This window comes from Pteropus vampyrus, unplaced genomic scaffold (genome assembly GCF_000151845.1).
Source record: "Pteropus vampyrus isolate Shadow unplaced genomic scaffold, Pvam_2.0 Scaffold126, whole genome shotgun sequence".
Lineage (NCBI taxonomy): Eukaryota > Metazoa > Chordata > Mammalia > Chiroptera > Pteropodidae > Pteropus > Pteropus vampyrus.
Window position 1 is genome coordinate 4,892,067 of NW_011888907.1, and position 25,611 is coordinate 4,917,677.

Genomic DNA, 25,611 nt, shown 5'->3' on the forward strand with positions numbered 1-25,611 from the left:
TCCTTCACTCCACGTGTGTAGAAGGCCGAGCTTCTACTCAGGCTGATGCCCACTAGGCCTACAAGGGGGGAGCTGGGTGATGTGGGAGATGGAAGAGGGAGCTCGGCCACTGAAGGCGAGTGGGGCGGGCAGGGCCATCAGTGCTGGGGAGGCAGTGAGGGTGAGAAGTGCCAGGGGTGGGAAGACGAGGCCTTCCTGTCCCTGTGCCTGCTGCTTTCCCCTCCTGGACCAGGCAGCAGTTGTCATATTCCAGGGCACGTACAGACCACGTTAACAAATCTCCTGGGCCCCGTGCTGAGACTCTGCCCAGCAGGTCAGACTAGACCCGTGAATCTGGTACGAGGACCACACTCTGAGGAAGACCATCAGGCTAGGGAGGGACAGCAGCAAGCTGTTGGCAATCTGAGGGCTGGGGGTCACGACAGTCACCTTGGATAGGAGGAAAATAATTTGCTTGCGTGCCCTCCAGGAGGGCCAGGCCTGGTGGTCCAGTGCAGTGGCTCTGCCTTCCACTGATTGCCTGCTCCTGCCTTTATCTGGGGACAAAGGTGCTGGGAGCCAGTGACACAAGCAGGGCCACACAAAGGTTGGGCCCCGGTCACCCAAGAGGTGTCCATACCATGCTGCATCTGAGGGAAGGCAGGCAGTGGGTTTAATTCATGAAATTTAATGTAATCGTGACATGAACACAGATGGGGGTAACCAAGCACAGACGCGGATGACCCATGCCCCCCACCCTCCAAGGCCAGCGGCCCTCACTGCACCCACCTCATCAGATGTGGCTGCGTGACCAACATCACGTGGCACAGGCTGGCCCTGCGGATGTGCCTTGTCGAAGCCTATGGGTCCAGGCCAAGAGCCCTCAAGGGGCCAAAGTGCTGGGTTTTGGCCCCATGTGGAGAGCAACACACTGTGGGAGGAGGTCAAGGAACAGGGGGTACCCTGTCCTAAGTGCTGCCCGAGAGCTTCAAGATGAGGGGCAGGAGGTGCAGACAGTGAGATTCACACAAACAGCGATGAAAGAAGACGAAACCCCAGAGCCTCATAGACCACAACGGTCAGCAGAACGGGGCGGCGGCCCTGCTGCAGCCTGGCAAGCGTCTCCCGACCTTTTTTGGTGCCTGGGAGGTAAACAGCCCAGAGGCTGCACGTGAGCACTGGGGGAAAGATTCTACTTCCTTTTCCCCAGACTGACTCGGGGCAGAGACAGGACATCTGGAAGACGAGCCTCTTCTGGGAGAAGGGGCTTTGGCGACAAGTGGTGATGAAAGAACAGGTGTGCCTGGAGGAGGAGTCTCCCAGCAGGGCTGGGAGGGTGGCTGGTGTCGGGGTGCCCTCCTCCTTCCGGTGGGCTTGGCAGGCCTTCCTCCCAGTGCTTCCACCAGGAGCCCCCATGCCAGAGCTGGGGTACTGTCCCCTCACTGGGTCCGGAGCTGGTAATCTAAGAGGGAGGTATGTGTGAGGGCCACCCCGGGGCAGCCATGTGGCCACCGGGGACCTTCTCGGGACCCTCTCACCCCCGCCCCATGAGTGGGCTGCACGCACCTCCGTTCTGAGTGATGTAACGGACCCAGGGCAGGGCCTGGTAGCCACTCTTCTCGATGATCTTCAGGTAGCGTACCTGGGGCACACACACCAGAGTCCTGAGCATGCTGTGCTGCCCCATCGGCCCCCCTTAATCACTTTCACCAAGGTAGGGGGGAGAGGCTGTGGTGAGTGGGCGAGCACAGGCCGCCAAACCCAGAGGAGGGGCAGGAGGGCATCAGCCTGTCTACGCCATGCCAAGGCCGTGGGAGGGCAGAGCACTTCCAGAAAACGCGGCCAAGAGCCAGGATGTGCTCATAGGCATAGCACTCAGCAGATTCCTGGAGGAGGGGTCCAGGGTTCTGTCCCCTGGCAGGTTTTCCCCAGAGGGGCCTAGGAAGACCGGCCCCACCGGGACGAGTGTGTGGACACCAGAGGCTCAAACTCTAGTTTCGGGGGCCAAATGCATCGTTGGGCTTGGAGCTGAAGCACAGGGCAGGTCTGAGTAGATAAGTGTGGGCCTCTTTCTGTTGAGGCCCAGGCTGCCCGTGGGGAGAGGCAGAGCTGGGGCAGGACCACGGCACCTGAGACAAGCCGACAAGAATGCTTTTCTAAGCTGGTTGCATTGCTGTGTGTCACCTGCAACCCCTGAGGCCTAGACTGACTTTGAGTTCCTGAGAAGCCCTGTGGGGCCTGTCCACATCTGCTCTGGGCCCCGGAAGCCCTGGGCACGTACCTGAATGCCGGAGGTAGTGAAGTAGGGGATCTCGAATTTGACGCTGATAGGGGGCTTGCCCTCCTTGTCCTCAGCCTCCACGCTGGGCAGGCCAAAGTGGGCCCGCATCAGGTACTCCTTGCCGCCCTGGGGGAGCAGACAAGAGTGGGGATGACCAGGCCAAAGGCCTTGACCCAGCTTGGCCAAAAGGCTATCAGCCCGGCCACCGAGGCCCTTCCTGTGTGGCCAACAGCCACTCAGGGTCTCAGCAACTCTAATGCACATACACGGATCCTCCAGGCCTCACAGACTGCCCCACCAGTCCCACTAGGCAGACCAGAGGCCATGCTAGAGAAAATCTTAGAATTCTAAGGGTCAAGAGAAAGTTTCACAAGCTTCCAGGGAGAGAAAACTAATTGCCTCCGAGAAAATGAGACCAACTGGTCTTGGGAAGAAAGAAGAGAGAGGGAGAACGCAGGTGCTAGCTACCGTGGGACATGAGTCCAAGTGAACACCCACGTGCCCAGCATCAGGATGGTGTGACAGCAAGAGGGAGCTGTCAGAATGAGGAACGGGAACAGAAAGCGGCAACAAAAGAGACGAAGGCTGGGGGCTGACCGAGGAGCTGGCCCCAGGTCTTGTTCCTGGAGGGCGAGTAACGGGGTGGCTCTGGCCCCGGAAGCTAGGCAATGACTCTAGGGATGGGTCCTGGAGCAGGGCCAAGAATGACTGGAACCTGAGTCCTGGCCACAAAGAGTAAGGAGCCTCGGTCTGGCTGTCTACGCTCCCTGAACGTTTTGCCCAGAGCAGTGGAGACCAGGCGGAGCACAGGTCTTGTCACACATGGGACACTGCTATCTTGGATCTCCAGGGCTCTGGCAGCAGGGTTGGCTGCCAACCAGGGCTGCTTCTGCCCCAGAGCAGGGGCTGTCCTCGTGCCTTGGGCAGAGCCACGGCTCCCAGCACTGGGCCTGTGCTTCTCTCCCCGGGATGGTGTGCTCACTCTCTGTTCGCGGCCGCCAGGGCCTGTGTGAGAGCAGGGACTCTGCCTCAGTCTGACGTGTGCGGAGTAAAGGCTCTGAGACAATGAGGGGAGGATGATGTGGTCTTAGCAACAGACAAAGCAAACGGCAAAGAAAAAATATCAGCTTCATCAGCATGTATATGAAACAATAACCAGACCAAAAACCTGAGACTTATAAAGACAAGGAAAAATGATAGCAAAAGAACGTGCAGAGAAGTAGCCCTTTTGGAGGGTCGAGAGAGTCTGCACACTCACCTCAAGTAGGTCATGTTGACACACAGGGGTTTAATTCTTCTATTAATGGGAAACACTTATAGGTTGGCTTACAGACCAAAACCCAACTCTATGCTGCCACAGCGGAAAAAGGCTAAACCAGTAGGAAGAACAGGCAAAGGCAAACAAAATGGAGTGGGAGCTGCTGCCACAGGGACAGTTCAGGGCAAGAATTACAGGCCACAGTCTTAGAGGCTATAGTTCTATGATTCACAGGGAAGCTATAAAAGTTATGAGTATCTATGTACCAAGTAACATGGCAGCAATTTTGTAAAGCAAATGCTGCAAGAGATGTGAAGGGAACCAGAGGGAGGCAGAGCCAACCCAGCTCTATCTAAGGGATGTTGTCACGACACAATGGCAGACCTCGTGGGCACCGTGTGACAAACTTTCTACTCAAATAACAGAAGCCTTATCTTCTTCTCAAGTCCATATGGGATATTTACAAACTCTGATCTTATACTGGCCCACAACAAACACTTCTAAAAATTCTAAAAGTAGTAACAGTACAAATAACATTCTTTGACTTTAAGGTACTAAATCTATAGAGTGAGGAGAAAATGGAAAACAAAAGGCCCTTCCATCATGAAATTAAAAACAAAACAAAAAAACCAGAACTCTATTTGATTACAGAATTTCTAGATAATGATGATATCAAATATTATGTCAGATTCTATGGGTTATACAGCTATGGCCCTTGCCTCAAGAAGAACATCTGTAGTTCAAATACAACATACAAATTTAAAAACAACAAAAAAATCGAATTAAAACATTTAACTCAACAAATTAGAATTAGAAAAAAGGCTAAGAAATTAAAATTAAAGACTTGTAAAATGGGAAAATATTACAAGTTAAAAAGCGAATCTGAAAAAAAAAAAGACACCACTAGATGACCTTATCAAGGAAAAAAGGAGACACAAATATACAAAATAAAGACCACTTTCTATAACTTTGTGTAGACAAATTTGAAAACCTGCTTAGAATGGATCATTTTATAAGAAAATATAATTTACCCAAACAGACTCCAACAGAAACAGAAACTCTAAATGGCCCAATTTCTATTCCAAGAGACAGAGAGAGTAGCAAAGATCCAAACAGTCACACACTCGAATTCTATCGACTATCTCAAGACCAGACAATCTCAAGACTATTTAACTGCCCAGCAGCAAGAGAAAGGGAAACAAAAAGTTATGAAATGGGCATAACATTGATACCTGGTAGAGACTGTACCGAAAAATCAATCTCAGTTATGAATAGCAATGCAAAAATCCTAAATGCAACAATGTTAACCAACAGAATGCAATGGCACATTAAAAATAAAATATACCGCAAGCAGGTGGAGCTTACCAGAAAGCACAGATGGTTTGAGATCCATCTCATTAATAGGTCTGAGCTGAAAGAGACACTGAAGAGGCAGCTGGCTAAATTTCTTGCCCATTTGTGCTAAAAACAGCAAAATAGGACTGGACTGAGTCCACAGTCAAAGTAGCTTTGAACTTAGAGGGGAAACCCTGGTGGCTCCAGTCGAGGGCAAGGCTAAGGGGCTGTTCTCTACACCACCACGTAGGAGCCCTGGAGGCAGAAGCAATGATGCCAAAAGCCATCAAATGCCCAAGAATAGGAGAGAAAAGGGGAAAACTTGCATCTGGCTGCAAATGATATAAAAAAGAATATCCGAAAACCTATGAGAATCAAAAAAACTACTACAAACAAAAATTCCTGTAAGGTACCAGGACACAAAATTGCCACACAAAAATAAGTGAACTGTTGGAAGATAGAATGGAAGAGAAGACCCCATTTACCAAAACATCAGCTTAAAAGTCATCTTAATGAGAAATATGCAAAATCGTTAGTAAGCCCTGGGGGCTCCAGGGGGCATGGAATGTTCTGTGGCTTTGACTGATGGTTCCAGATACACAGATGTGTTCTCTCTGAGAAAATTCATCACAATTCATTTGTGTACTTTTCTGCATGTTATACTTCAATAAAAAGTATATATTTTTAACTATGGGAAAACCACATGGGGTATATAAGTTAAACATTAAAACATTCCCCAAAATCACAAAGGTCACAGTGGGACAAAGCTATTGGATAGGATAACTCAGCCTCATAAAGGTATTAATTCTTCCCAACTAACTTATAAACTTAGTGCAAACAAACCGATTCTAAAATTCATAAGGAAAACAGAACAAGAAAGAACCATCAGGAAACAGACAAGCAATAGGGGTGGGAGTAGACCTGTCAGGTGTTAAAATACAGAATAAAACCCAAGTTCAAACGTGGCCTTGCTGCAAAGACAGACAAGATGACGTTTAGTAAGAGACCTAATGCTGCCCAAAAATTTGACATGTGATCAACACGGTGTTTCAAACCACTGGGGAAAAGATTAACTTTCTAGTAAATGCTGGTAGGAAACTATATAGCCATTTGGAAAAAGATAACATTAAATGTGTACCTCACCCCGTTTACCAGATCGTGCCCTGAAAGGGATTAAAATCTAAGGTAAAAAATGCTACTGGACAGGTTCTAGAAGCAAACAGGGGTGAATTCCTTTATAACTGAAAATGGGGAAGCCTTTCAAAGCATGACTGAAAATCCAGACATGATGAAAGGAAAAGACTGAGAAATCTGAGTACATTAAACGACAATAATAAAACAAAGAAGCAATCCAAAAAGGTTACACAGCAAAAAACAGCAGAAGCAAAGTCAAAAAAGATAAACACCACACTGGGGGAAACCATTCACAACTTATATCAAAGAAAAAGTATAATCTTGTCCATGTATGAAGCGCTCTTGAGAACTAAGAAGAAAATGACCAAACTTGACAGAAAAATGAGCAAGAGACAGCTACTACATTTCCAAAGAAATAAATGCAAATGGCCCTCAGGCATAAGGAAAGGCGTCCCATCTTGCTGATAATGAGAAATGGCACAGAGAGGCAGTGGCTCTAAGCTTAGGAGACTGCGCTGGTGGAACATAAAACAGCACAAGCCCCGTGTAGGGAACTGGGAACAGTCTAACAAAATCCCAGATCTGTGACCCAGCAATTCCACTTCTGCATCGACTCTGGAGCTACGCTTCCAAGCAAACAGGCCCAGGGCTGGTCAGAGCGGTCTTGCTAAAGCCAAAGATTACAAACAACTTAAATGCCCTTCGGTGGGGAGGTGGCTGAATAAAGACAGAATAACTGCTACCCAGTAGAATACTATACAGCTGAAAAAAAGAACAAGGAGGATCTCCTTATATTATTTCTTCTAAATGGTTAGGAGAAAAAAGCAAGAGACAGAACAGTATTTCTCCTCCTTTGGGCAAGAAAGGAGGAGAGAAATAGTAACATGCTCTCTTATAGTTGTTTCTTTGTACCAAAAGATACTTCCAAAGGTTAAGACACAAAGGAACAGGCTTTTCCACAATGGGAAGAGGGACTGAGGGGACAGGAGCAGAAGGGAGACTTCTGGGTCTCTTCCTCTCTTTTAGATAGTTTTGACTTTTGAATCACATTAAGAGTTTTACACATTTAAAAAATTGAATTAAAAAAGCCAACCCTGAATCCAAGCATATATTGAATTGGTGATGTGGAGAAATGGATACGTAGAAATATATGTATGTAAGACTGGTTTTTGCAGTTCTGGGGGCATGTTACCTGAAGTAATTCAGCTCTGTGTGGTTTTCACCTTGATATACCGGTAAGTTCTTTTGGCTTTTGAGTTTTAGGATCACTGTTTGTGGTTTTTTTCCATTTTGATTTGTTTTATACTCATGAAAAACACTTCAATGGTTTCAAAGTCAAATGAAAATTTCAAAAATAGACTGAAACACAATGAAACACAGGCTACAAAATAAGGTACAGTCCACACTGGTTGGCATCTAGCCCCTGGCCATGTCTCTCCCTCCCCTATAGCTAACCATGTGCTTTCTCTTTTGATTTATTCTCCCATTGTGTGTGTGTGTGTGTGTGTGTGTGTGTGTTTAACATAAATGCTATTTTAAACAGTGGCAACAGTCAACAATCTAGGATGGTTATCACGTCCTCTGTAGAATATTCTATTGCTGCCAAAACTGACCACCAAGAACATTAGTCAATGACCTAGAAAATACTTCTGATACAAGGCTGAGGGAACAAAGGACACCGGGTTGGCTCTACTCCTGTTCACAATGTCAAACAAAAACACATAAAAGCACCAAAAGCCTAACAGCAAGTCTGTTATGGTGGCGGGATGATGGTCTTTTTTTCTCCCCTTCCTCTATTGTCTACATTTTCTGTAACAAGATTAGATTATGGTTTTGAGGGAAACTGCCAACATACAAAAATTCAAGGCCCTTGAATGGCTACATGTCCAGCTTCTTTAACTCAGTTGGGGCTGTCCCCGAGCCCCCCAGGGTCCAGACAGAGGGGAGAATGTGGAAAAGCAGTGGCTAGCCAAGCACCTGTGTTACAGCTGAGGACGGTGTGATCGGCACAGGCGCACACCTGTCCTCCAGGCTCTCTGGGCGCTACTCCCGGAAACCCAAACTCAAGTGCTGAAAATCCTGAACACAAGCCAGGCAGCCAAGCCACGGGCAGAGCTGGCACAGGGCACAAAGCGCTGCACATTCCTGGAGCTGGAGCTGGATTCCTGAAGCTCGTGCTGCTCTGGCCTCAGGCGGTCTGCTACTCTCCAGGGAAGGGGAATACGATCCAGAGTATCAGAGGGGGAAAGAAGGAAGGAGGGAAGGAGGGAGGAGTACGCCCAATGCTGGAGAGGAAGGTGGCCAGGGCTGAGCCACCCTCTGCTTTCCCAGAAGGCTCCAGCTTTCCTTCCTTAGCTCTCCATCCCCCACCCCCTCTTGACCCTCCCAGAAGCCCAGGCTGGAATCCTGGCCCCATGTCCTGTCTTGAGGCTCTGGGGTAGGGGCTGTAGGGGGAGGATCCTGCAGCCTCCAGGCCACAGCACTGTAATGGGCACAGGGAGCACGTAGGATGTGAGTGAATCCTAGAGGGGGTGCCCCACCAAGCGCTCACCGGGAAAGACTTGATGGACCACACGATCTCGCTGTTTTCAGGGACCCACTTGACGCTCCCCACTGTTGTCTTGAACTTGGGCGAGTCGGCGTCATTGGGCACAGGGATGTGGATCTCCACGTTGTTGGCCGTTGACCGCCGCTTGAACTGGCTCTTGGCCTGGAGAAGAGGCCCACAGTCAAGGTTGTGAAGGGTGAAGGTGAAACAGCCCAGCCCAGCCCAAACCCAGCCTGCCTAACAAAGACTATGTTCCCCTCAGCCTGGCCTGTGGGACCCTCCTCCGATCTGATCCTCAGGTATTCTCAGGCACCGCCCATGCCCTTCTCACCGTGAGAGGCTCCCTCTGCCTGACTTTGGAAGTTCAGTCGCTGCCTTTCTGCTCACTCAGCCTTTGGAGCTCCCCATACCTCCCTCTGGCCCAGTCCTGGCCTCCTAGGACTTAAAGGTCTGTATCCCCAAGGCTGGCCTGGGCTATACAGGGTTTATTGAGCGGCAGGAGTGCTCCACTTGGCAGGCAGCAGACCTTCTGGATGCCTGCACACAGGCCCAACACAGTGGCTGCACCCAGGACCTGAATGGTGTGTCTTTTTTTGGTGCCCTGGTCCCACCTGGGAATCTGAGCTCACAGTGAGGCAGTGAGGATGACAGCCGAGGGCCTCACTCCTCAAGATGGGAGTCACAGAGCCCTATGGTGGCCCGAGCACCAAAGGCCCTGGAGGAGAACACACACAACAGGAGGGGCTGTGCCCTGTCCCCCCATCACTGCCCTGTCCCCCAGGCTGACGCTTTGCACAGGATGTACACGCACCTTGATCATGTACTCGATGCGGCTGTGGGAATGCTTTTCAATCACCGACTCGATCCATATCAAGGGCTTGACCTGCCGGGGAGGGTGGAGATGGCACTCACACCCGGTCGTGTTACAAAGCCCCGTTTCACAGACAGAGACCGAGGCCTGGGGCGATGGGCCATTTGCTCAGGTGTGAGCCCAGTGTGAGGCTGGCACACTGCAGCCTGGGGCTGCACTAGGCAAGGCTGGAGTGCAGATCCAAGTAGCAGGGAGCTCTAAGGGCCTCTGTGGTAATGTGGAGGACATCACCGGGGCTGTGCTAGTGGGGCTGCCCGGGAAGGGGCAGTGGTGCCAAAGGGCCCTGGCCCCTCACAAAGCTTGGAGCCCCAGATCTTCAAACACAGGCTCTGTGCATCCCACCCTGGGTGTCACCTCGTGGACACGAGACACCCTGGATGGGAACTGTCTCACCCCAGGGGAGGGGCACCTGGGGCACTCACGTGGGTGTTGAGACGGTAGGACATGAGCTCGAACTCGCCGTCGGGGGGGATGAAGGAGATGGTGCGGTCGTTCTCAAAACGGGACAGCCGCACACACTGGTGGAACTTCACATCCTCCAGCTCCACTGACTTGCTTTTGCCTCCTGACGGGAGGTGGGGGTGAGGGTGGGACAGACCCAAGGCCTTGGGGTCACTCTCAGCAACACTCCCACTGCCTGGGGCCCACCCCTGGCAGAAAGCAGAGCTGTCCCCAAATCTGCAAAAGCATCTTGGGCCATGAACACCCAAGGGGCTGGGTTCCGAGACAAACCCCCCCAACTTCACCCTCGCATCCTTCCTCACTCCCCGGAGGCCCCTTCAGCTCCTGACATTGGGCTCATGCTGAGGGCAGGGCTGGTCGGCCTGTTTCACACCAAGTCCCCAAGTAAGGTGGCTGCTCAGGACACGTTTGTTTAATGACTAACACACCCAGCTGAGGGTTCCTGTTGATAGTTCAGGGTTCCTGAGAGCCCTGGCCCCATTGTCTGTTGGATCTTGGGGTCCTATCTTGGTTTCCCATCTCACAGAGGGGCTGTGGGTGCTGAACCCAGCCCCAGGAAAGGAGTCGCCCTGATGGGCTAACCCCTGAGAAGCCCTCACTTCTGCTGCTGCAGAGGTAACTGACAACGCAGGCCACTGCACCCGCTGTGCTGGGCCTGTGGCAGGGGGAGCCAAGTGGTCCAGTTGGCAAATATGGAGCCCCAGCAATGTGGACCCTTGAGGCTGCTCTGGCCCTGCCCCAGCACAGGAAGTGCGACTTCCAGGCCAGGTCCCTTCTATTAATTTATTAGGTATTAACTTTGGGTATCATTTCTAGGTATTAATTTTCATAATTGTCTTATAAACAAGATGCTTGAGATCGTGTTCCTTCGCTCAGGTGAACGTTCCCTCAGCTCTAACTTGAGTCCAGGATGAAGTTGCCTCGGGGGCAAAGGCTGCTCTGTGCATAAGGCCCCTTGAGGCCGGGCTACTCACGGCCCGTGTTGTCGAAGAGGACCTTGTCGTTGAGGCCCAGGCGCAGCTCGGGCATGCCAGAGAGGAAGACCCGCATCTTGATGGAGCCCACGATCTCACTGCGCAGGACGTTGCCATTGGCACTGACCTGACGGGGAGAGGTAGGCATGAGGGGAGGCTCCAACTTGCCGTCCGCCGTCCTCCACCATGCTGCCTGACTCTCCCGGCCACCCCAATTCTCAGCTCCCTTCTCACTGTCTCCTGAGCTGGGGGAGCCTCGTTCGTCCCATCCAGCCTTCGTGCCAGGGTCCATGAGGCAGACACTCGTGGGCCCTACCCTCTAGGCCTCAGGCTACAGGGGTTCCTCCCTCATGGGCAGGCCTGCTGACCTGGGCCTGGAATCCTGTCTGAGGGATCTCTCATGCCCTCTGAGAAGTCCTGAACGCCTGGGGCAGACCTGGTGCCTCGCCCATGTGCCAGGTCTGCCCTGCCAGGCCGTGCACTTGCTGGCCTAGGCCGGGCCTCTCAGAGCAGCCAGACTTGCTTTTCTCCAGATCCTTTGTTTCTCCCCGTGAGGACTGCGGAGGTCACCAGGCCCACATGCCCAACGGCTTGTTAAAGATGGTGCTCCCTGGGCCCTGACCCCTCCCAGTTCCCCGGGCTGCCCTGAATGAAGTCTAAAAACCACAGATACAAAATAGCAATGCACTTGAACAGATATGGTCACGATGTTCACAGACCAGGCTGAGCAGTTCCTCTGCACCAGGGGCCCTCTCGGCACCCTCAATAGTCTGTGGGGTGGGGCTATGACTTGGGCCACCCTGCAACTCACGTGCCAACTGGGAGGTATCTTAGAGTGCAATTAAAACTCACAACAGGCTGATGGGCAAACCCTGAGACTGTCCCAGGCTGCTAGAGCTACTCTTTCATGTCCATTTTAGAGATAAGGACACTGAGGAGGGAGCTGTATACCAAAGGCACAGAGCAGGTGGCAGAGGTGCTGGGGCCACAGCCCTGACCAGCACCCCAGAGAGGCCCTCTGCCTAAAGCCACATTCACACGAGCATTGAGACTGAGGCCACCCAGGCCACCCACTCCTCAGAGGCACCAGCCACGCCTCCACGGTGGAGGGCCCGAGCTTCCTATCACTGCAGAGAAGCAGGAAATTCTGTCCAGTCTTCAACTTGAGGGTCCCAACAGCAGCACGTGCCCCCACAAAAGCCCTTTCCTTCTGAGAGGAACGGAGAACAGACATCAAGTGGATGACAACCCTGAGATATTTACAAAACAGGACAGAAGGCCCTGCAGGGTCTGGCTCGGTCACCTCTATCGTTCACTATACTCTGGCCGCACTGGCCTCTCGCTGTCCACATCCCAGCAGGCAGCTCCCTGGCTCCACAGTGCACAGCATCTGCCGCCTCTCACCAACCCCATCTGCCTGGCTCGTTTCCCTTCTAGTGAGGGGCTGTGCCAAGCTGCTCGCTGCTGGGTCAGCATGGAGCCAGTGCCCGAGGGCAGGAGGCACTCAGCAAGCACAGTAGACGTGGGTCCTCACTGTCTGGGCTCTGGTAGGCTGCCACTCCCACTTGCCTAACTCTGTGGGCCTTCTGTGCTCCCCCCGACGGTGACTGTCCCCAATCCCCTTGGGGAGTCAGAACCATATGGTCTTCTGTAACTGAACACATGAGGTCATAAACGCTGGGAAGGCAGGACCAGGAAGTGGAGACAAAAAGCCATGCAGCCCACAAGGCTAATTTTGACCCTGGGCGCAGCAATCAGGATAGATTGGCCTTCTCAGCTGAGGCGTGAGCAGTGTTCCAAAGCCGGTGCCTTCCCTGGGGTGGGCACAGAGGAAGTATTTGCTGAGGGGTTGGCTACTTGAGTGTACCACTCCATCCAGATTTCTGGAATCTAGAGGCCGATGTTGACTCAGCTGCCAGCTCTGCAAACACACTTAGGAAGGAGGCATTCTAACATGCCTGGATGTGCGTACGTGCCTCATGCTGCCTCATGTATGAAGGAACAGAGTCCTTCAGGTACGGCCACATGTAGGGACGCCTCCAAACCCCCACTGTGAACTCTCCACACTTTCCCATGCAGCTGTTTATAACCTGCTCTTGGGATTTGCTTTTCTATCCAGGACACCCCAGAGGCAGATGCACCATGTTCTGGGCTCAACGAACAATTCAGACCAAGGTCCTCAGGCAGGAAGGAAACACAGTTAGCGAGGCCACGACCTCACCCCTAGGCTTAATATGAAGAAATACAGTTATGTTAAGTCCACTGGGACTATCTCTTTGGGAAGCACGCTCAACAATGCCATGTCTGAAATCTCAGCCTCCAGAAATCCTGCCCAGGTAAAGGAGGTACTCAAAATGCACGTCTGAGGATGCATGAGCATGCTCATTTCTTCACCATTTGTCACAGTTGGAATGAGCACACCTGAGTGAGCCACATGACAGGACTGGCGCAGTCATCACGGGCTGCCCATACGGTGGAGGTGGGGCCATCTCTGATGCAGACAGGCTGAAGGTGAGGTGGAGTTGGCTTGCATCCCTTCTCTGCCATTACCTTCAGGCATGGGCAACTAACTATGAGAAGACTGAAAAGCGCAGCAGGCAAATCCAGAAGGAGGCAAGAACGAGCGGTGCCCCTCCCTGCCACACGAAAGCACAGAGCAACCCGGAAGTGGAAGTGAGCACAGAGCTCTCAGAAGCCTCCAACTCTGGCCCCAGAGCCAGAAGGGAAACTTCTGTCACTCAGGGGAGTACAGAAATCTCCCATTTCCCCCTCTTCTGTGCTTTCTACATCCTAGGTCCCAGGCAATCTAGCCACTGTTCAGAAAGGGTAGAGCAAGCCCAAGATTCAGGCCCAAGTGCAGATAAGTATGACAGAGTGGGGATCTACAGCCCTACGTGTTTGGCCACAAAACCAAAAAGGAAAGCTGCAAGCAGCCCGAAAGTACCAGACAGATGGCAGAGAGTGAGGAGTTCAGGAAAGCAACCCCATGGAGTTGTTGGTGTCTCTAGAGCACTCTAGAACTGGGCTGCAGGAACGGGATCCTTATTAGCGCCCCAAAAACTTTGAGAACCAAACTTCCCAGTCCCAGACTGACCACTGGGCAGTGTATACTTGGGAGAGACTCAAATTACATATGGCACGAAAGCTTTGAAAACTGAACTGACTGACACTATGGTCTACAGAGTGGGGGTGGGGACTCGTGGCCTAAACTGAGCCAGGTCAACTATTGGCTAAAACAAAAATATCAACATTTTCCATATAATTTAAATAAGACCTAGAATCTTATAAGATAATGTTCAAAAAGTCCAGGATATAATCTAAAATTATTCGGTATACAAAGAACTATGAAAATTCAGCTCACATGGAAAATACAATCGATAGACACCAACACTGACATAGATATTGATCTGGATTATCTGACAAAGACCTTAAACAGCTATGATAAAAACTGCAAACACTCTTACAACAAATGTTAAAATAGAAAATCTTAGCAAATAATTATGATATGAAGAAGAATCAAATGGAAATTTTAGAATGAAAAATGCAATAACAAAAACTCACTGGATGGGCTCAATGGCAGAATGGTGATAAGAGTAAAGGGTCAGTAAACTTGAAAACAGGTTAAAGGAAATTATTCAATCTAAAACAACAGAGAGAAAAAAATATGGAATAAAATGAACAGAGCCTCAGGAACCCATGGGACAATAACAGGTCTAACATTCATGTCACTGGAGTTTAGAAAGAAAAGAGTGAAACAATGAGAACAAATTTGAGGAGATAATGAAAATATCCCAAGTTTGGTGAAAGACATAAACTTACAGATTCAAAAAGTCAAACAAATCCCTAATGTTAGAAACCCAAAGATATCCACACCTAGACACATCATAATCTAACTGCTGTAAACTAAAGCCAAAAAAAAAAAAAAAATCTAGAAAGCAATCAGAGACAAATAATATGGTGCCAACCGGAGAATATGGATTCAAGTGATTGTGGATTTCTTATCAGAAACCGTGGAGCCCTGAAGGAAGTGGCATAATTTTAAGGTGCAAAGAGAAAACAGTCAACCCAGAATTCAATATCCAGTGAAAATCTCCTTTAGGAATTCAGGAGAAATAAAGACATTCTCAGATGAAGTAAAACCAAAGGAATTTGTATCCAGTAGACCTGCTCTAGAAGAACTGCTAAAAGAAGCTTTTAGATGAAAGAGATATGATACCAGAAGGAAACCTGGAAAATCAAGAATGAAGGCAGAACAACAGAAATGGCAAATATCTGGGTAAATATGGAAGACTATTCTCCTCCTCTTGAATTCTTTAAAGTAAATGTTTAACAACTGAAAACAAAAAGTTTAACATGAATTGTCTGGTGGGGTTTCAATGCATGTAGATGAATATCTAGGACAACTCTAGCATAAAGGGGTACTGAAGTTTCTAAATTTTAATTAAAGTGGTAAAATACTGATTCAAAGTAGACTGTGAAAAAGTAAGTATGTATTTTATAGCAATCACTAAAAAAGCTATACAAAGATATAGTAAAAATCACAATAAAGAAACAAAATAGAATACTAAAAATGTTCAAATAATCCACAGAAAAGTTAGGAAAAGGAAAACAAAGGGATGAAAAACAGAGGGGACAAAAAGAAAATAAACAGTGATACAGCAGATTTGAATCCAAAAAATTCATAGTAACGGTAAGTAAATGCGCTTTAAATATATTGATTAAAAAACACAGACTATCAGAATGGATTTTTTTAAATGACCCAATTATATATCGCCAACAAAAAACTCACTTCAAATATGATGCAATTGTTAAAAATAAAATTTTTTTTTTAAAGTAAAAGGATAGAAAGATATATACCATGTAAACACTAATCAAAAGAACTCTGGAGTGACAATATTAACAGCAAAATAGACTTCAGAACAAAATGATTACCAAAGATAAAGAGGAACATTATATAATTAATGATAAAGGGCTCAGTTCACTAAGAAAACATAAGGATCCTAAATGTGCTTGTATCTAATAGCAGACTTTGAAAATATGTGAAGCAAAGACATAGACAAATTCACAATGACAGCTGGAGATTTTAATACTCCTCTTTCAGTAATACATAAAACTAATACACAGAAAATCAGTGAGAATTGCTAGAAGAACCAAATGATGCCTTCAACCAACTAGATTTAACTGGCATTTATAGAACATTCCATCCAACAAAAACAGAATATACTTTTTTTCGAGCATACATGGAACATTCACCAAGAAAGATCATATTCTGGGCCATTAAAACAAACCTTAACAAACTTTAAAGATCTGACATTATACAAAGTTTATTCTTAGACAATAGTGTAATTAAAAATTCTGACAAATAAAAATTTGCAAATTTAGAAACTAACCAACACCATATTAAATAACCAATGGGTGAAAAAGAAAGTCTCAAAGGTAAATTTGAAAATGCTTTGAACAAAAGTGAAAATCCAACATACCAATTGTGGGACGCAGCTAAAGCAGTGCTTTGAGAGAAATTTATAGCATTAAAATGTTTATACTAGAAAAAAAGAAAGGTTTTAAAACGTTATCTTCAGTTTCCACCCTAAGAAACCAGAAAAAGAAGAGCAAAATAAACCCAAATCATGGAGAAGGAAATACTAGAGCAGAAATCAGTGAAACTGAAAACAAAAACAATAGACAAAAATCAATGAAATCAAAAACTGATTCTTTGTAAACATCAGTAAAATAGATGAACCTCTCACAAGACTGTCAAAGAAATAAGAAAGATGACATAAATTACCAATATTCAGAATATCAGTACAAACCCTGCAGACATTAGAAAGATAACAAGGGACTACTATAAACAACACAATGCATATAAATGCAATGACTTAGATGAAGTGGAACAACTTCTTAAAAACAACCAACTACCAAAACTCACTCAAGATGAAACAGAAAACCTGAATAATCCTGTAACTATTAAAGAATTGAAATTTATAATTAAAAATATCCTGAAAAAGAAATTTCCAGGCTCAGATAGTTTCACTGGTGAATACCACCAAATAAAATTTAATATATACAACTTAAAATAGCTTCAAAAAAGTAAAATACTTAAGTATAAATCTAACGTGCATGTTAAAAACGACAAAATGCTGATAGAAAAGAATCAATGATGACCTAAATATAGAGACATGCTGTTTCATAAATAATGAGACTTACTATACTAAAGATATCCTAAAGATATCAATTTCCCCCCAAATTGATCAATAAAATTATTTACCACAATACCACTCAAAATCCCAGCAGACATTTTTGTAGATATAGACAAGCTGACTCTAAAATTCTATACAAAGGAACTAAAATAGTTAAAACAACTTTGAAAAATAAGAATGTTGGAGGAATCACATTATCTGATTTTCAGATTTACTACGAAGTTAGCCATCAAGGCAGTATGGTATTGGCAAAGGAAGAGACATACAGATCAATGAAACAGAATAGAGAGCCCAGAAGTAGACTCACACAAAAATGGCCCATTGATTTTTGACAAAATGCTAAAGTAATTCCAGGAAAGGATAGTCTTTTCAAAAAATGTTAGAACTGCAAAAAATTGTTTTATATGCACAAAATGGATATAAACCTCATATCTTATGTAAAATTTAACTCAAAATTGATCATAGACCTAAATGTAAAACTATAAGACTTTTAGAAAAAAATTTAGAAGAAAATATATACGACTTTGGGTTTGGCAATGAATTCTTAAGACATCGCACCAAAAGCACAAACAATTTTTAAAAAATTGATAATTGGACTTTCTCAAAATTAAATATGTTTGCTCTGTGAAAGACACTGCCAAGAGTACAAAAGGACAAGCGACAGACCGGAAGCAAATATTTTCTAATTGCATGTCTGACAAAAGACTTATATCCAAAATATATAAAGAACTTTCAAAACTCAACAATCAGAAAACAAACAACTCAATTACAAAATGCTCAAAAGACATGAAAAGATACTTCTCCAAAGACAATATGTAGGTGACAAAGAAGTACATAAAAAGATGTTGAATATCATTAGCCATTAGGGAAATGCAAATGAAAGCCATAATGAGATACCACAACATACTATTAGGATGACAAAAATAAAAACACTGATCAACAATGTGGAGTGACCAAATCTCTCATATGTTACTGGTGGGGATGAAAAATGGCGTGGTCAATCTGGAAAATAGTTTGGCAGTTTCTTATAAAGTAAACATACACTTACATATGACCAAGCAATCCCACTCCTGGATATTTGCCCTAGAGAAACAAAAACTGTCCACACATAAGCCTGTACATGAAACGTTTACAGCAACTCTATTCGCAACTGCCAAACACTGGAATCAACCCAATGTCCTTCAGTGGGTGAATGGATAAACACACTGTGGTTCAGAATATAAATAAAGATAAATAAATGTAAAAAGAAACAAACTTTTGAAAAATGTAGCAACATGGTTGAACCTTGAAGGTGATATGCTAAGTAAAAGATGCCAGATTCAAAAGGTCACATACTGTAGGATTCCATTCATATGACAATTTCAAAAAAAAAAAAAAAAGACAAAACTAGAGTGACAGAGACCAGATCAGTGGTTGCCAGGAGTTGGGGATGGGCAGGACCGTGCCACCACCAAGGGAGAGCACAAGGAGGTTTCCAAGGTGACGGCGTGGTTTAGTGTCCTGAAACTGATCGTGGGTACACAACCCTGTACATAGGCTAAAATGCATAGGTCAATTTACCTAATGATAATTTAAAAAGTTAAAGTAAAGGAAAAAACAAATATATACAAAACAGTAAAACAAAACAAAAACCCAAAACAGAAACAAAAAATGTTATTTTGCAGAACCACATCTTATGCTCCCAGTTTTATAGAACAATGTACGTTTGTACAGCTATAGAATGAAGCCCCAAAGGATGACAATGAATTCTTAAGCAAGGTGGTCTTTCTGATTAGAACCCTTCACTTTCTAACTTTACATATTGCTTTTTCTTTTTAAACAATGCACACGTATTGATTCTAAATAAGAACAAAAGCTAATGAAGATAAAACAAGCTCGCATTGCAATGAGTGGCCCAAACTGAATTCTGCTGATCTGCTATCACACGGAACCTAAATATCTCTTAGGGCTTTGATAGTTTTAAAAATCTACTTGCTTTCATAACAATCATGGAGAAGATAAGATTTTAAAAGAAGAAAGAAAAGAAAGGAAGCCTACCAAGAGGTTGACTGACTCGATGACATCCAAGAACACCTCGTTCTTCCGGTACTTGATGCCTTCAGACCGCCAGGACACTGCGTTGGTGACAGTGGCTGGGGGCCGCGGGGCCCCCGTTTCCAGTTTGTGGCCTTCCTGAGTGATGTACCTGAGAGAACACACTCAGATTTAAGATGCCCGGGAACTGGCATTCTTGAAAACAGCCCCTCACTGTAGCAGGCTCCAGAAAAGGCAGGCTCTGGTTTCACCTGGGGCTGCTTAATTCAAAATTATCTTATGATTTTGGAAAAAACCAATACACTAAAGTTACAATGAGTGTACAGCAGGGGCCCCCAACTCCCCAGCCGTGGACTGGTACCAGTCAGTGACCTGTTAGGACTGGGCCGCACAACAGGAGGTGAGCGGCAGGCGAGCGGCAAGTGAGTGATGATTCATCTGTATTTGCAGCTGCTCCCCAGCGATAGCATCACCGCCTCAGCTCCACCTCAGATCATCAGGCATTACATTCTCATGGGAGCACCGGTCCCTGGTGCCAAAAAGGTTGAGGACCGCTGGTGTACAGCATTCATTAGGGGAGTCCAAGGAGACAGAGGCAGTGAGGAAAACCAGTGTTGGTATGCAGAGGAGACTAACCCCCTGGGAAAGTAACCTGGTGAACCCGCTCTCACTTGGGGAGCAACAGGCATAAGATGTGGGCAAATTACATGGCTTCTCTGAAAGTTCCTTTCCTCCCCTGTACAATGGGAGACAGAACCTCAGATTGTAAATAGACTGACTGTAAAGTACTCACACAGTGCCTCATTCACAAGAAGAGCTTAACCCATGGTGGCCATTATTTGAGGGGCAGGATTCCAGAGAAGGCAAAAAAAAATTTTTTTTTAAATTACAGACTCCTTTGTGACTGTTAAAACAAAGGCAGGTGACTCTAACAACCAGGCATTTAGTATACCTTCGTGGATGAAAAATAAAGACTTAGTAATAGGAAACCACTCATGCCATGCAGGAATGCTACATGAGAAAGGATCCCAAACTGCCACTGTTGGGACCAGCCCCCCAGGCCCCCTACCACGCCCACTCACTCCTGTAGAATCTTGCTGTCTGTGGTCTGGGGGTAGCCGAAGTCCATGAGCTCATCCAGCAGCTCATAGATGATGACAAAGTTGTCGCGGATGCTCTCCTCCTCCAGCTCCTTGAAGTACTCTGAAAATACCTGTGGTGTTGGTGATGGAAGCAGGCAGATGGGCAAGAGGAAGGATGAGGGAGGGATGAACACTTGCTCAAATCCGTTTGCCCCTCACGCTCCAAGGCCGGAGACAACAGCCCACATGCTGCATTCGCCTATTTCCCAGGTTTGGTGACGTGCTACGGATTGGGCCTTTGACTCAGGAAATGAGAGCAGCAATGTGGCCGCCTGAGAAATGGGAACCAGGCTGGGGCAGTGCAGGCATCCTGAGGCCTGGTCAGAAGCTCCGCATGCCCTGCAGCCTGCTCTCCTCCCCTCCCAGGCAGACACCTCCAGGCCTGGAACCCCTTCCCAGCTTCTCTTTTATTTGTCACTATAACTGTCACCCTTGGCCTCTGAGTCAGAAGTGACACAGGTGAGGGGCAAGAGCCACTGGGGACAGGACAAGTGGTCCTCCCAGACCCCCCGACCTCCGTGAGCTGCCTGTCTGTATAGCTGTGCAGAAAAACCCATCTTCCCCATTTCAACAGGAAATTAAGAGGCTCAAGGGAGAATCTTTCATTAGCACGAACACCAAAGGAAGGTCACCGAAGCAGAGGAACTGTAAGACACTCCAGGCGGGAGACCCGCCTTCTTCTCACTTCCCCACTCCCAGGCCCTGGCTGCGACAGCACCACCACTCCGCACTGAAGGGCCACTTGCTGCTCTCCCCCCACGCCCTCACCGCCAGACCAGCCCGTTCCGCAAGGGTCGGCACTGGTGCTCCTGCGCTAGCTGCACATGGCACCACCAAAGGCAAGAAGCTTTCCTGAGTCCACCCCAGGCCTCCTGGGGCCGATTCTCCACTTCCTTCAACCCCACAGGCCTGGCTTCTTCTTTTCTAGATGCTGCAGCAACCTCCTCACTGGCCTCCCTGCTGTCCTCACATTCTTTCCACTCGGCAGCCAGAGAATGTCTTAACTTAGACCAGGTCTCGGCAGTCTCTTGACTAAAGCCCTCCATCATCTCTCTTCAGACTTGGAATGAAATCTACACTCCTCACTAGGCCTTGCGTGCCTCCCCCAACCTCCACCCGTGGTCCAGCTCTGACCTCACCCTCACACTCTGTCCCTGGCTCCCTCTGTCCTGGGCATATTGGCCTGTCTGACAACTCCTGCCCTAGGGCTTTTGCATGTGCTGCTTTCTATGCCTTTACATCTCGCTGTCAGCCCAGGCCTGGCATGTATTAGCTCTTTCCATGGAGGGCCTCTGCTTTGAGGGCCCCTGAGGAGATTCTGAGCAGAGCTCAGCTCTGCCCTCCTCTTGGTTACCTCACCTTCCCAACCCCTGACTTGGCTGGTCATCCTCCACCCTTCCACAACCAGCTGAGGGGCATACCTGTCCCTCCCACAGTGAGGGGGCACCCCTGCCCTGAGCCCCACCTTCTCCTGTCCATTTTCCTCTCCTCACCAGGGTGGGGCAGGCAACTAAGGCCGTAGACTCCCACATACAGGGCAGCTGCAGCTCCCCTAGCCCATTTCCTGGGGTTTCAGCCCCAAACTCCTTGGGGATGCTGCAGCCCCTTGGGTGACTGGTACAGGGAGAAACACAGCAGAGCCAGAGTGATTGACACTGCTCTGGGGCCCCTGTGGCTCAACTCACCTGCACCACCTTATAGAGGAAGGAGAACACCAGTGACACGCACGCGTTCTTCTTGGAGGTGGCGACCACTGTATGGCGGCCACAGTCAAGGAGCATTCAGAGGCCTGGGCCACCACCTCACAGAGTCCGGGCTCGGAGCTTCCCCCAGCCCCACCCCAGCTAGTCACATCCCACCACATTGAAGGTGACTCCTAGGAGACCCTGCAGTGTGCGCTCTGCCGACCGATAGGGCCTCACTCCCACCACGTGCCCTCCTCCATGGTCCAGCCACTCCTGTCACAGCTTCTGGAATGAGCCTCGCTTTCCATGCAGAACCTTCTCCCAGGCCTAGTGTTCCTTGTGCCCATCCACCCCTGTGGCTGGTAGTCACCTTGCCTTCTTGCAAGTCTCCTCCAAGATGTCACCTCCTTGGGGAAGCCTTCCTGGGTCCCCAGACTAGATGAAATCTCCATCGCACCCCCTCCTCTCCTAACACCCATTGCCCTTGACATCATGTGTTCTCTGCCCATCTCCTCTGGCAGCAGGGCACTCCTAGAAGCCAGGGCAGGGCGTTCTGGCCCCACTGTGCCTGAGCCAGCTCTGGGCCAGGCAGGGCAGGAGCTGGCAGCTCTCAGTTGCACATGTGTGTGCATGCCACGGAGTCCCCCAGGAGCTCCCCCGAAAAGGGATACGATACAGGTTGTTGTGCTTGATCCACATAAAGCGGACCCCACCATGGGCCAGGATGGGTGACAGCATCCCCTCCTCCTCCTTCTCCATCAGGATGGGCATGAAGTGTTCCACTTCTGACATGTCCACATCACCGCGGTAGTTCCGGCAGATGAGCACCTGGGTGGGGTGGTAAGGAGGGAAGACGCTTTCATTTTGAGTGCCTGGGGTGGAGGTTGAGACCCACCAGCTTCTCTCCCTCAGAGGACCCTAATCACGCCCCTGTCCATCAAAGGCCACCTGATCACCATCCCCCAAGGAGTTTCCAAGGAGTGTGTTTCCCAAGGGAACTTCCACAGGGCTCGCAGGGTCTTCACGGGGGACTATAGGAAGGGAGTGGGGCAAGGGTCCAGAATGGAAATGCTCGGGAGACACCAGGTTCAGCAACGACCTGTAGCCTCTCACTGGAGACCTTCTCAGAGCCTTTCCTGTGCTGACTCACCCTGCTCTTCTGCCTGTGTCAGGGTGCCTGTTCGGGGGAAACTGCTGACTTCGCATTTGCTAGAACCCCTGTGGCCTGAAGAGAAGCCCTTCTCTCTTTCACAGCCTGTGGGTTTGGATACGCAGCAGACGGAACGCTCGTCCACTGCTGATGGGAACACAGAATGAAACAACCACTCTGGTAAAGTCTGGCAGGTTCTCACAAAGCTAAACCAGCTTATGACCCAGCCATCCCTCTCTTAGGTATTCACTCAAGAGAAACGAAACCATGTGTCCATGTGACGACTCGGACATGAATGCTCGCGCAATTTTATTTTAAATGGACCCAGGCTGAGAGAGCGCTCATGTCCTTCAACAGGTGAACAAAGACACAAACCACGTCTATCCACAACACGGGACACTCCTCAGCCATGAAGAGAAGCGACCACTGACACAAATGACAGCATGAAGGAATTTCCAGATGGCTGGGTAACGTGAAAGAAACCTGACAATGGACGGCACATCCCGCTTAATTCCACTTTTATAAAATCTTAAGAAATGGTCACAAAAAACACATCAGTAGCTGCCTGGAGACGGGATGGGCAGAGGGCTGGACACAAGAGGTATGAGGAGTCTTTAGGGGGTGACAGAATGTGTGCTTATGGCTTCTTGGGTATACACAATGACTGCTAGTCAAACTCTAGCCAGTTTGTTACATGTAAGTTACACCTCCCTTAAGAAATAAAAAGCTTTAAGGTTTTGCCAGCCTAGGCAAGGCTCTATTTGAAGATGCCACCTACAGCTACCTCCTGGGCCAAGGAGGACAGCCAGCTGCAAGACTCAGCAATGCACTGAGATCATCAATGTGCTGAACGACCTGGGTACCACCTGCCTCGGAACCTGCAGTTTCATAAAATTTATCACTGTTTTTATCATTCCAAGCTGGGGGCAGGAGGAATGAAGTTAGGGAGAGAGACCATCTTCTTTTCCTAGTTTCTCTTTCATAGCCCGTGGGCAAGTGACCCTGTGCCTTCTTCCTGCTGAGGCTCAGGCCTCTTAGGGACCCAGCACCCAGTGGGTAAGCTCAGCCAGTGGGTAAGCTCAGCCAGTGGGTAAGCTCATGGGCACCTGGACCAGGCCCTGGCTGAGGGGCTGCCAGGTATTCTCTCATATACTCCTTGCCAAGAATATATACTGTCTCATACATTGCCCCAACCATGAGATAGGACTGCTATTTTTAGAGAGAGAGAGACAATGATGTCCAGAGAGGTGGTACCACCTGCCTGAGGTCACAAAGCAAGCAAAGCTGAGTCAGGATTTCAGCCTCACTTCTCACTCCCTGCAGGGCCACTTCTGCTTGCTAAACAGGTTTTTGGGCTTCCTAAGGCCCTCCTTCTTCCCTAGGTATCCACTTTTGGGTGCTGCTGCTGGCATGGAGTCCCCAGGCCCCCAGAGTGCTCAAATAAAGAGCAGTGAGCAATTTATCTGCTCTCTCTCACCAGGGATGCACAGAGGTCCACTCACTCAACAAGCACACATCGAACGTCTCTCTATGATGGCAATGTACTGGGCCTGGGGACACAGGCGATCAAGACAGATAAGGTCCCTATACTGAAGTACTTGCTTGGGGGAAACTAAGGGTCTCCTTGAGGACATGTCCTTCAAACTGAGGCCTGAAGGGATAGGCGGGATATAGGCAGAGGGACAAGCATGGCTGAGGCCATGAGGTGGGAGACATAGCCCTTACGGGGACCTAGGAGCACTGGTTAGGTGGAATGAGGATAGCCTTGGAGCTGGGTCCCAGAGGAGAGGACAAAGACAGGAGAAAGGACAGACTGGAGGAGGTAGGCAATGTTGAAGTGACAATCTCCTACCCCTGCTGCTGCTCTTGACCCAAAATTCCTTCCCCACAAAGAGCAAGAAGGGTCTTCGTAAACAGAAGTCAGATCAGGTCTCTCCCCTGAAACTGCTGTCTACCCCAGCCTCCCCTCACACCGAATGAACTGCAAGTCTGTCCCCATGGCCGTCTGGCTCTTCCCAACCCCTCCAAACCCTCTCTATCCATGCTCCCCTGGCTCATCCCACTCCAGTCATCCTGGCCCCCTCACTGGCCTCTGAGCAATCCACATATGCTCCTGCCTCAGGCCCCTGCACATGCAATTCCCTCTACCCAGAATGCCTTGGCCTGGCTCCTCTCACTTCTCAAGCCTCAGTTCAAATGGCACCTCCTCCAAGAAATCTTTCCTGCTTGCCCTGAGAGATCTATGCCCAACCTGACTTCACCTTCACTGCCCACATCATGGCTGCATTATACATTCATTTGTATCCTCGTTTATCATCTGTCACTTCTACAGACTCTAACACTCCCTGAGAACAGAACAGTGACCACTTCCGTCTCATTCATAGCTGTGTCCCACTGTCCAGAACAGAGCCTGGCCCATGGTAGCTGCTCAGTAAATGTCTGTGCAATGAATGTGGGGTGATAAAAAGGCCAGGATAATGCCCAGGTTTTCAACAATGGCAGTCCCATGGATGGCAGTGTCACTCGCTAAGATGGAGAGAGAGAGCAGGTCTAGGGGGTGG

General features: G+C 48.4%; 1 protein-coding gene across 1 annotated transcript in view; it reads right to left on the minus strand.

Moving 5' to 3' along the window:
- Nucleotides 1–647: 647 nt before the first annotated feature.
- AP1M1 (adaptor related protein complex 1 mu 1 subunit) overlaps nucleotides 648–25,611 on the minus strand; it is a 28,503-nt gene continuing 3,539 nt past the window's right edge. Inside the window, exons 2-12 of the mRNA XM_011366889.2 lie at nucleotides 22,572–22,728; nucleotides 21,901–21,968; nucleotides 20,156–20,286; nucleotides 19,077–19,224; nucleotides 10,843–10,969; nucleotides 9,829–9,971; nucleotides 9,347–9,418; nucleotides 8,539–8,697; nucleotides 2,261–2,386; nucleotides 1,546–1,621; nucleotides 648–1,441 (exon numbers count right to left, since the gene is read on the minus strand). Of these exons, the coding sequence (XP_011365191.1) occupies nucleotides 1,419–1,441; nucleotides 1,546–1,621; nucleotides 2,261–2,386; nucleotides 8,539–8,697; nucleotides 9,347–9,418; nucleotides 9,829–9,971; nucleotides 10,843–10,969; nucleotides 19,077–19,224; nucleotides 20,156–20,286; nucleotides 21,901–21,968; nucleotides 22,572–22,728 (1,230 nt within the window). The 3' untranslated portion in view covers nucleotides 648–1,418. The remainder of the gene's footprint in view (nucleotides 1,442–1,545; nucleotides 1,622–2,260; nucleotides 2,387–8,538; nucleotides 8,698–9,346; nucleotides 9,419–9,828; nucleotides 9,972–10,842; nucleotides 10,970–19,076; nucleotides 19,225–20,155; nucleotides 20,287–21,900; nucleotides 21,969–22,571; nucleotides 22,729–25,611) is intronic.